Source organism: Nilaparvata lugens, chromosome 2, assembly GCF_014356525.2.
Source record: "Nilaparvata lugens isolate BPH chromosome 2, ASM1435652v1, whole genome shotgun sequence".
Classification (NCBI taxonomy): Eukaryota; Metazoa; Arthropoda; class Insecta; order Hemiptera; family Delphacidae; genus Nilaparvata; species Nilaparvata lugens.
The window spans coordinates 80,018,564-80,031,661 of NC_052505.1; the positions used below are offsets into that span (position 1 = coordinate 80,018,564).

At 32.0% G+C, this 13,098-nt stretch overlaps 1 protein-coding gene across 1 annotated transcript in view; it reads left to right on the forward strand.

Annotated features, from left to right (window-relative positions):
- LOC111061900 (guanine nucleotide-binding protein G(o) subunit alpha) overlaps nt 1-13,098 on the forward strand; it is a 131,785-nt gene that overhangs the window by 38,236 nt on the left and 80,451 nt on the right. The window contains exon 2 of the mRNA XM_039421857.1: nt 4,392-4,434. Within this exon, the coding sequence (XP_039277791.1) occupies nt 4,392-4,434 (43 nt within the window). The remainder of the gene's footprint in view (nt 1-4,391; nt 4,435-13,098) is intronic.

Sequence of the window (13,098 nt, forward strand, 5' to 3'; positions counted from 1 at the left end):
CACAGTTCTCCTCCGACAGCACTATCTGTTGTAACAACAATGACAGCCAAAACTACAGCTATGATGTAGTTCCCGTTTCAAATTTGATTAGTTAATAAGTAATATTCGTTGGCTGATATTTTGAATAACATGGAATAAAAGAAAAAATATATACATTTTTTTAGTATAGTGATATGAAGTTTGTAATCTTAATTTCAGCATGCAAACATAAATTTTATATATCGATCAAATGTCTGGTTGAGGTATTGAATTTAGTTGGTTTAATGACTACTCTATATGCTTCCTCATCTGAGGTTAGACCTTCTGTCCTATTCCAAATGTACGTTTTTAAAATAGAGATGCTTCCCATGTTATTTAAATGGAGTCACTTTTACTCCCTAGGGAGTTTTTCTGTTTTTTAGTACCGAGAGCGAAAAAGTGACACTTTAGTATTATGTTTCAGGGAGTAAAGTAAGTACTTTTGAAAGTAGGTGGAGGAAAATTTAATTTCAAACTGGATTAAATCCGTATCAAGTCTAGTATGTTATAATGTGTTTCATTTTGAGTTCAAGCCACCAGCTGATTAAATCGAGTTTAAGCTTTGACTATGCAAACGGCCCTTAATGTACTACCAATAGTAACTGCATTTTCACCTAATAAGTGTTTTTAAAAATTCAAGTTTCATTTCATTAGTGGAAAAGTATGGATATGCAACAGAGTAGAGAAAGATATTTGCGTATACTCTCATTATTTGTTTATCAATGGAATCTCCCTAGGATTAGTGAATTCACAAGCATGGTAATTAGTAGGCCTCTTTATAATCTACCAGGATTAGCCAGTCACAATACACGAACAAAATGAAATTGTACAAGCTTTGGCAATAAAAACCTTCATTTTGGTATTTGCCTTAGCTCATATTCACAACTCCAACATGTAATGGCTAATAAATGTTTTGCTTACATTGTGTTGTAGCAGATTTTTCCCATTCTTCTCACGTTGAGTCAGCTGGTACCATCCTTGTTTCTCCAACCCTTCTTCGTTCGGTTGTGTATACAACGTTTTTCAAATTCAGAAATACGTCAGTACATCAACATCGTAATAAGGTTTAATTGGTTTTTATTTGATTACGATATTGCCTTGTTGGTCCTTCTCCAAGGAACACTCTCAAACGATTGTTTATTTATTCTTCTCACTTTTGAATAATAACGTACAGCACAGTATTATGCAGAGAAAACTTACACATAAGATTGTTTTATTCTATTACTGAAGTCGCATAACGTTCTCGAGCACGGAAGCAATTCCCGTGTGAAAGTATTTTCGGGAAATTCGAAACAATTTAATATATTTCACGGATAGGATAATGAAGTATTGTTTTCTGTGGTGCGATAAAAGCACAAAGAGTAAGCTCGTGCGATTGTTGAGAAGGTGGGAATGAATGCATTCCTGGATTTATTTGTTCTGTCGCTAGTGGAACGTTTGCTATGGAGGCTGTCATTGTTTCCCTCTGTATTTTCTCATAATCAACATAACACTGAAACCTTTTCATCAGGGACTCCCTGTTCATCATCTGCTTTTGAATATATCATTGTAATACTGAATTACGTTTACGACAACCGTACTCCCGATTACAGAATCTTTCATATTCATCCTGAAATTCAGATTTCGTTTCTGAAGTTTCCATGACCTACAAAATAAAAATTTAGATGTAATGTTTCTAGTCAAAACTATATTGAATGTCTTGAAATTTGTGGTAAAATAAAATTGAATTTAGTATAGTAAGTTAGATCGCTAATAAGAATAATTCAACAACTAGGCCTACCTGCGAGGTTAGGTAAATTCAAGATAAAAAACTTATTGAATGAAAAAGACTAAGAAATTGTCAAAAACCACAGATTTATTGATAGTTAGAAAGACCGGTTTCGGTTATTACACCATTGTCAATCTCTTATGAACTAGTGAGTTAGTTCATCAGAGATTGATCGGTGTAATAACCGAAACCGGTCTTTCTAAGTATCAATAAATCTGTGGTTTTTGACAATTTCTTAGTCTTTTTCATTCAATATGTGAATAATTACCACAATATCAACTCCTCAACTAAACAAAAAAAAAGGTAAAAAACTTAGAAGATTTGATTGGACAAAATTTAGGAACAGAAGTTTTTGGCTAGCGCCTGTTTTTTTCATTTCGATATTGTAGTTTATTATCCAATGAATCAATAAATAAATAAGACAGAATGTAGATGAATCTTAGGCAATCCTTTAAATAAGGATAGGAGGACAACTCACTCATTGCGAGCTGATAAATATTTGATTAGTAAACTTTTGAAAATAATTTACAATCGAGATCCTTTCCCCATTCAAATTGATCATACTCAGATCTGGTTGCTGGTTGTCATAACCAAGAATAGTAGTACTATTCTTGATCATAGTATACTATCCTTGGTCATAACTAGCTTGATCAATAGATAGTTTGTTATGGTTTAGAGTATAATCTGTGAGTTTCAGATTCCAGATAATTCCGTAATTGAGAGTATGTTGAATATTATTACTGTATTTATGTTGAATATGTATTCTTCATCTCTTGCCCTTTAGCTATTAAATAGGTGCATTCATCTATCATTTGTGAAGATTCATGTATACGTACTCTGGAGTGTTCTGTTGGACAAACTCAGCCAACTCAATAAATTCGTTTTAGAGGATGTTTATTCCTTGTATAATAGTTTTTAGGAGCTGGCATTTTCTCTTTTTATTTTTGTTGGTACTTCGAATATTATGTTACATAGAAAATAATCGACAACATTTGTAAATTTCTTCTTTCTGAGTTAATAATCTAAACTCTCCTGATTGCTAATGTTAATTTAAAGAATTGATTTCAGTGATGTATCCTATGAAGTAATGACAGAGATCTTTGTCCATCTTTCTTTGAATTTGTAGTGAATCTGTAAATAACTTGGACTGACTTTATGACCTGACTTTATTATACATAACCTAAGTGTGCGTTCAAGACTCCTATCCAGCTTAACGGATCGAGGCATTAAGATGTCAAGTTTTAAAACTACAAGGAGTTATTAAATTTGTATTTCTCCTCTTCAGAGTATCTCCAATATAATTAGACTCAATAATGCTCAACTCTTGTTGAATGTAGACTACTGACAGTTTTGACATTTATGAGCATCTTGAGAGTTTATAGATTTTGTTTGATTTATAGATCAATATTTAGAGTTTATAGATTTTGTTTATAGAGTTTATAGATTTTTTACATTCAAGATTTATAAAGTCAACCTCACCCCAATCTAAGCACTTGGTAATTTGAAAGCTCACCATTGTTTCTTATGTAATAAATTTAGACTACAGCAGATTTGTAACGCTGACTCCACGGACATAATATTGTTATGTGATTCTCGGCAAAATGACACGTTTATGAGCTGTAATAATATACTCCAGTATAAATTATGATACCATTATTATAATGATGCCTTTCGATCCTCCACCAAATCATGTATAAAAAGAATTGTGTATCATTGAATCAATAAAAGGATAAATAATAAAAGAATAATGAATTCAAACTTATTTAGCAATGCTGTGAAATGCAGGCAAATGGATCCCATGATGAATTTCAAATGATTGATAAATCTATAGTGAGGCTCAGGATTCAGACTATAAACTCAGCATCCGATTAGCATTGGGTTGCTATCCTTGTCTATCATTAGACAAAGCAGATAACTCTATCCACCGTTGCCAAATTGTTTTTAGCCTATGTAGGAATATGATTAATATAATATAAACGAAAATCGAAAAACGAAACTACCAAACTATTTTAATTGTTCTATTGAAATTGTTTATTCAAATTATTTCAAAATATATCAATTATGAATATATATTATTAAATCATGGAAAATATATTTTATTGCAAAAAAATATTTGTGATAGAATCGATATATTAGAATCTATATATACAAGAATCAACAATTAGTTGACTATTGATTATACAAACAATCGATAATACGAAACTCTGGATTATACGATGTATATATCCCGGGTTATATTTCTCCCTGTATGGCCCCTAGGGAAACTCTTAATAAATTGAAGAATATCAATGTATACTATCTTCTGGTACTCTTACAAAGTGAACTGCAAAACCTAGAACGACCGCAACACGATGATTGGAAGCTTTTCTCAAGTCTTTCCAAATTCGTATTAACGAGAGTCAACTGTATTTCTTGTGAATGTAATTTGAATCTTGTTTTGCCGTTCAATTTAATACATAGTATCATATTAATCACATACATACTTAATATTAATTCAATGATGTTCAGTGTCACTCTTAATGTGCTAAAAGTTCTTCTGCTGTAACGCATTTTTTCTTCCTTTTTTATCTACAATCACTAATTTCTCTACTGTTATGTTTTACAGGGGCTGGTGAATCCGGAAAAAGTACAATAGTAAAACAAATGAAGTGAGTATAAAATTGGTTTGCTTTCGATAAGTAGATAACTGCTGGGAAAAATAATTATTAGTAATATGCCCAAAATCTTATTAGCGAATCTCGTATGAACATTTTTCAAAACTTCTAGACTTATTTATGACAAAGCAACAAAATCATAGTTGTTCTCTAAATACAAGATAGTCTAGAATCATATTATTTATTACTCACAGCAGCTCTTGCACTATTAGCAAAATGTTAATTACAACATGAAATTTCGTTATTAATTGGATAAGCAGGCTGTCTAATCACATTAAAATTGTGCTGTGGCATCATTTGTTATCACAACAATTTCGCTCTAGTTTTCTGAGCATGCGTACTACCATTGACATCTATTCGAATGTCAATGAATATGAAACTGATATGCCCTGAAAGGAAAAGTACAAATTATTCAAAATATGAAATATACGAAATATTTTATCGATAAAAAAATAAAAGCAATATTATCATAGAACACCTCTTACTTGAAAACTTTTACTTAAAAAAAACATAAAACTTTATAAAATTATAAAAAAAACTATTAAGAAATTGGCTCACTATGAATTCTCGAACAGTAATGGATGGAAACTAGATTTTATGAGTGACCACATAGTACAATAATTGAGCGTTGCTAAGTAGGTATTTAATTTTGATCAACTCTTCAATGAGTTTACCAGTGAGTATAGAATGTACATTACTTTCTATACTTACTGGAGTTTAGTTTTTGAATGCAATTTATATGATAAATTCAGACAAATTACAGGAATTTCATCTCCCTCCCTAACTTCAATAACTTAAATGTGAAATTCTCAGTTCAATATTATCATCAACATTTTATATTTGTTTGTTTTTTAAATGTGAATTTGTGTTTGAAAATAGTGTTCTTGATTTTAAACTATAAAATAGAAACTCAGGTAGTTGAAGTGCAATTTCTAGTGAGGAAACATGAAGAACCGAATACATAGCCTATTAACTTGAGTGTTGATAGGAAATGACATTGGGTAATACGGCCAGGCAGAACATCCGAAAGGATCTCTGCCGATAAAAGCCATAAGAATAAACTTCAATAACAACTTCCTTCGAATTTAATGTAGCATTAATTTGATTTTGTTTTCAAACTCCAATGAGAAATTGTTAACTTTCATCGCATTGTTCTGATACTAAAACTTTTGAAAATTTGATAAATATTCAGTGCCTGAAATCGATAAAAAAATATATACATATAACTGAAATAATACATTAATAGAGCCACTTAATAAAAAATGTTATGTCACGTGATGAAAAGTTGATCGATATTTATTTATTTATTTATCTATCTATTTATTTATTTATTATTATTTATTTATTTATTATTATTTATTTATTATTTATTTATTTATTTATTTATTTATTTATTTATTTATTTATTTATTTATTTATTTATTTATTTATAAGGTTAGCAAAAAAATACAAGAATCGGAAAAGAAAAAACAGGCTATTGCCTAAAACTTCTTCAATTTCCTAATTTAGTTTTAAATTGTCCAAATATTATAGGTTATGTCCATTAAAATTTCTACACCAAATCACAATCTAAAATATAAATTAGAATAAAACAAACAATTTTAAATTTGGATGGATTAATAATAAAAGTTTCTAAAAAACATGAAACAAACTATAAATTCACAAAATAAAGAATAAAAACACTTAAATTTTGAGCTCGAAAATATCACATTCACCATACCTATATAACAGCTATATAAAATATTACATATTTCTGGAACACGAATAGAGTACCGTATTAATTTATTACAGTGATATCCAAAAATCAGATTCCAATGCCTCATTGTATATCGTATATTATTACAAAATAATAATCTGTAATGGATTTAATATCTTCAGGGCCCCTACAAGTTCTATAATTCTTCTTTTTTTCAACTGGGAATGAAACATATCAAGTATTGTTGGTGACTTGTACGTGCCATGCCGCTCGAGTTTAATCTATTTCAGACATTGTCTGAATTTCGAAGTCAGAATGAAATGCATCCTGATGAGAATACCCAAGCCAAAGTTTCTGATGAGCTCACATAAAACTTTGACAGAACTGTCGGCTGAAGCTCAACTTTTTAACTAAAACTTTTCACAATTCTCATCCCTGAAATAAAATGTCGGATGAATTGTAATCAGCTCATAGTTAGTTTTTTCTTTTCACTTCAAACTACGCCTCCCATTTCCCAGCACGCTATGATGCACTCATTGTAATGTTGAAAGTTGCATTTTCTCGCTTGTTTTTGATAGTTAGATTGAGTCAAATAGAACAGTGATAACTTCCTCGATGCTGTCAGGCGTTACAACCATACAAATTTCCTTGATTGAATCATACTGGAATTGGATATCAGAACAAACTTGTTGCTTGCAATCGTAGTCATAGAAATCGGTTGATGTAATCCATCCAGAAATTCCGCTTATCAAACAAATAAAGTTACTCATAGAATGATTCACTTGGTAGATGATTTTGCGAAGTAAAACCAGTGGTGTCCACTTTGACACTTGAAAGTATGAAAAGTCAAATAATTTTTTTCTCATTAGTAGCAACAAATATTTTCAAGTTTCAGGCATAGATGATAGTTGACCGAGCGAAGTGAGGTCTAAGATTCAAGTCGACGGTTTGGCATTTCTCTTAATGTTTAAATGTTTTTATGTTCCGCATTTACAGCGAAACGCAGCAATAGATTTTCATGAAATTTGACAGGTATGTTCCTTTCTGAATTTCGCGTCGACGTATACATACGGTTTTTTGAAATCTCGTAATATAAGGCTAATATAAAAGGAAAAGGAGTCTCCTTTGAAAACCAATATTACCGTAAAAATCAGACTTTAGAATTATTAACTTCTAGTTCTGTGAACAGTAAAGATCACGCAGTATTCTCATCCACAAGTACCTGATTGAAACTAATCAACTATAGACCTTATGGAAATACAGCAATAGACTTGCTTCTCCACACATCTGTGTAATAACTTGTCAGCTGATTTATGATAAATAATTCTATAGTCTGATTTTAACTCTAATATTGGCATATGAAGGAGGCTCCTTTTTCCTTCTATATTATCCTTGAAATGCAAAATTTCTAAAAACCTTGTATATACGTCGACGCACAATTAAAAAAGGAACATACCTGTCAAATTTCATGAAAATCTATTACCGCGTTTCGTTGTAAATGCGCAACATATAAACATTTAAACATTAAGAGAAATGCCAAACCGTCGACTTGAATCTTAGACCTCACTTCGCTCGATCAATTATAAATCAGCTGTGTATGGACTATAATACTACCCGTTCAAAAACATCGAACATCTTGAAAATGTATCTTTCCATCAACGTTGTAGACAGTTGCAGCCAGACCTGATAACTGCGCTCACACTCATATTCCGGGACGACACGTCACGGTACGATAGGACAGAAAGTTCTACGTTTATTTAGAGTTTTTCTAGACATTTTAAATTAATTAATTATTTATTAATTTTTGAGAAAACATAACAACAGGTCAATGTAACTTACTGAGCGCGAGGTCTACTGTTCACAGAACTACTAGTTGAGTTGTAAGATATTCTGATATATTAGGAACGAGATGGTTGACATATCTGTTGTTATTGATTCAGTTCTTTCGCTAGAAGGCAAATAGGAATGAGGATAGCCTACATCATCAATATTGTAACTCAATTGAGGGATATTTGACCAACTGCGCCAGATTTACTGAAATCAATCTGTATTCAAGAGGCTGAAAAGAAATGTGATGTCAAATTTCTCAAGACTATTCACTTCATTTTAGTTACAATTCACTTGGAGTTCTTGTTGCAGTTGTGCTCCCGAAGTTACAGTTTATTGTAGTACGATGATACACAATTGAAATTGAAACTCTAGATCCAATCTTTCATTGAAATTCTAACACTAAATTAACTTTTAACTATCTATTTTTTGAATTCAGGTCAATTTTCTTCAGATAAAGAACTTGCAGATTCGTACATTCCGCAGTATATGTAGCTGTGCTCGGAATAATTGTGATATCTTTCTTACTCCCTGCACTTAATTATTTTGAGAGTTGAATAAATCTAATTCATGGGAAAACAATCACAGTATATAAAATAGACGATAATGAATTTTAATAGTATCTATAATGGAATGGCCTCAACGTCCAATGAAAAGATAATATTTATTGATGTAGTTTTGATTCAAAATAGTCCCATTTAATTACTTTTTTTATAGCTGTTCGATTTTCTGGCCACCATCCTTGTAGGAAATCATCGTTTATTAGTGTCATGAAACGTTGATGATTCTGGACTTCAAAGTTTTTAAGTTTTAGTGATAATGAAAATTATTGCATTGCATGTCAAAGGGACTTCCATGATAATTCGTTTTGTATAATTTTCAAGCTTCTTCATATTATACAGACCATGTTCCCAGTATTTCCCCCCGTATCACATTTTCAGCATGCTTTTCCCAACTTGTTCAATAGAAATTGACGATAAATTTTCCATGTTATCATATCAACTCTCATTGCAGGCCTAAGTTGGGAAAATTCTGTCTGTAGAGTGCCTAACGTAACTACACCTTTTCCAACTGTATTTGAGAAAGTATCAATTGTAATTGAGAATAGTGAATTTTATTTGAGAAAGTATAATTTCTATTTGAGAACATCCGATTTGAAATCGAGAAGTTGTCAGTTGTAATTGGGAAATGATTAAAAAACCAGTACTTCCAGTACATATATTTTTCATAACTGTACTTATACAAAATAATATGATAATATATTTAATATTGCAATAAAACGTTAAATTTTTGAATAAAACATTATTTTCAAGCCCCAAAATCCATTGAAGAATTGCCGAATTGTTTGTTCGAGAGATTCAATTGATTGATGATGAAGTTCAATTGCGCCGTAAACAGAGAATTTGATCTTCATCAAGTGCAATGTTTCACAAAATGTTTGGAAACAAAAGCCGCGTTGCCAATACATACATAGAAAATAATACTGATTAATCATATAAACATTATTAATCATAGACAATTCATAAACAGTACAGGGGAAATACTTTCACAATTGAAAATATTAATTTTTACCCATGCAAAGCCTATGATAGTAATTGGAATGAATACTGTGTACGTAGTACAGTATCCTTTCCTGCTCAAATCAAACCTGTAATATAGATATAGGCTACAGAAGGAAGAGTCACGGCATGTCAATTGGGAAATTTTCCAAATTTCATTCAAATGATATCTTCTCATTTAAATTTGACGTTTTTTCAGATACAATTCACTATTCTCAATTACATGTGATGACTTCCCAAATACAATTGACTATTCTAATTTACATCCGACATTCTCTCAATTACAAGTCACACTATTCTCAAATACAATTGATACTTGCTCAAATTAACTTGATACTTTTCAAATAAAATTGGAAAAGGAGTAGTGCGGAAGTTTAAACAAACTCGTAATTGAGTTTTTCGTCAAAATTTATTAAGTTAATTAGAGAAATACTCATCTTCAAAGCAACTTTAGAGGATTAGAACATTTGGACATGTCACTATTATAAGCACTATGGCTAGCTGTATGGCATAATTCATCACGATTACAATATTTATTCTTCAAGAGATTGGAAACCAAAGCTGAAATACATGAAAAAAACACATTTTTCAATAGTAGTTGATGGACAATCAATTCTCTGATCTCATGAAATTTTTTGAAAACTCAAAAAACTCACATCAACGCTATTTTTATACTAGTTTTTCTACGTCTACAGGAGGCCTATAAATTAATCACTGTGATTAAAATTGTTTGATTGTTATTGTTTTCCACATATTCAAAAACAAACTAGCAATGTTTACATTTAGAAATTCAATCTTTCAATTAATAGAAGATTTATACATGTTGTAGCTGAATGATGCATGGTCTCAATTTTCTATGATAAATGATATCTTATTGATGATCGAAAAAACCGTTATGACTGTATGAACTTGAGTTGAGCCGTGCGAAATGAGTAAATCTTGGCAATTTGAATCTCGGTAGTTTGGTCTATTTCCGAGCTTCATCAGTGCGGAAACTCCTAACTGACTGTCGAATGTGGTGATAAGTATTACTGGACTCATCATTATAAATTCTTTTCATACTATTTCTCTCAATATACATTCTCATCCTCCACTTTACGTTTATGCCACACAACTCTCTCCTCCCGTTTATACCTCACACCATCGCAACTGATCAACGTCCAATTTGATTATGTTTCCAAAATCATTTTTGTCTTGCTTGCCAGATCTCTCAAAGTCTCACCCACTGGGGATATTCCCCTGCCAATCAGCTGTGAGAAGAGGCCGTGACGTCACGGGATAACTAAAAAGAGGGTCACAAGACTTTTTTCCGACATTCTCTGTTGATACAGTCCGTCGTCTGGCACTAAAAAAAACTGTCTTGCTTCAGTCTTGAAACGCACTCTTCAACACTTCTACATGAGTTACTCCTTGATTACTACTACTTCCAGTCGATGTGATTTTATTTTCGTGTCAGTAAATAACATCTTTCCCAAGTTTCAGAACTTGAAGATGGTTGGGACCCTTTTTTTAAAAGGAAAAGTACTTCATTCAAAAGATTATCTGTAACATAACAAGAATTGTGGTGAAGATCATAGTGAAAAGTAAACGTCCACTGTTTACCTGTTTACACATGGTTCATGTCTGAACTATGATCTTCACCACAATTCTTGTTATGTTACAGATAATCTTTTGAATGAAGTACTTTTCCTTTAAAAAAAAAAGGTCGCAACCAACTTCAAGTTCTGAAACTTGGGAAGGCTATATTTACTGACCCCTCAAAAAAATCTGATCTGTATTTCTCTGTATTCATTTTGAAGACCAGTTTTGTTTATGAGGCTCTTTTTGAAAGTAACACAGATTTAAAAAAAAATACGGATATATAATGATCGTTTTTTCGAAATACAGTATATCAGGGTTTAACTGATTATAATTAGATATAAGGTTTACTTTAAGTAAGTAAACCTATAACTATCTTATATTTTATTCCTGTTGAAAATATTGACAGTAGCTAGGTGAAATTCTTCGCGTCTTACTATAACGTCTTCTATGTTCTCTTCACAAAATTGGTTTTGAAATTTGTGATTGTATCCTTGTGAAATTTTAGCATGAATGCATTCAGCTCATTCTGCGTCTTCCCTTAGTAAAATATCGTCTTCCCTGTTGAAAATATTGACAGTAGCTAGGTGAAATTCTTCGCGTCTTACTATAACGTCTTCTATGTTCTCTTCACAAAATTTGTTTTGAAATTGTGATTGTATCCTTGTGAAATTTTAGCATGAATGCATGCAGCTCATTCTGCGTCTTCCCTTAGTATTTTTGCTTTGATCAGCAAAATCAAAAAATAGATCAGTATCTTCTTTGACTGATCCTTTGACTATCACCTACAGTGATACTTCGAGTAATTAATCATTCGATAATTGAATTATAACTTCACATCTGTATAACTTCGATAACACGTCGAACTTCGAACTGTACATCTTCGATAATACTTCGACTGAAAATTAACCATAAATAGTATTTGGACCACCCTTCATTGTAGCCTTCACAAGTGTAGATGTACATGATTTGCTTCGATAAGATAGCTAGATTGCCTTAATTGATTAGAGATCAATTTTACATATCCAAATATCTCTCAAAAACACTCATACTAGATGATTTCCTGAAATGTTAACAATTGAACATGCAATTCTCATAGCTTTACTCTTTAGGGCTATTTGAAAATCGAAACCGTCAATAAAATTGACTACTACCGTAGAAAACAGTCTGGATATCGCCCAGTTATTCTACTTCGCTTTCTCATTCCAACTTCACTTTTTTATAGACAGACTAGTATTCGCGCGCCTACGTTCAGTTAGAACCCTCAACTTGCCACTATACACTATTTATAGTGGCGTAGAGGCCAAACAAATAGGAACGGTTTGTTTACAAAGTGCCTTCTCTCTTCTCTTTCCACCCTTTATGCCTTTCACTTGCAAATCTCATCGGAGTTGGAGGCACGGAAAAGTCGAGACTCCTATCAGCCGCTGCCAGAATACCTCACACCATCGCAACTGATCATCGTCCAATTTGATTATGTTTCCAAAATCATTTTTGTCTTGCTTGCCAGATCTCTCAAAGTCTCACCCACTGGGGATATTCCCCTTCCAATCAGCTGTGAGAAGAGGCCGTGACGTCACGGGATAACTAAAAAGAGGGTCACAAGACTTTTTTCCGACATTCTCTGTTGATACAGTCCGTCGTCTGGCACTAAAAAAAACTGTCTTGCTTCAGTCTTGAAACGCACTCTTCAACACTTCTACATGAGTTACTCCTTGATTACTACTTCCAGTCGATGTGATTTTATTTTCGTGTCAGTAAATAACATCTTTCCCAAGTTTCAGAACTTGAAGATGGTTGGGACCCTTTTTTTAAAAGGAAAAGTACTTCATTCAAAAGATTATCTGTAACATAACAAGAATTGTGGTGAAGATCATAGTGAAAAGTAAACGTCCACTGTTTACCTGTTTACACATGGTTCATGTCTGAACTATGATCTTCACCACAATTCTTGTTATGTTACAGATAATCTTTTGAATGAAGTACTTTTCCTTTAAA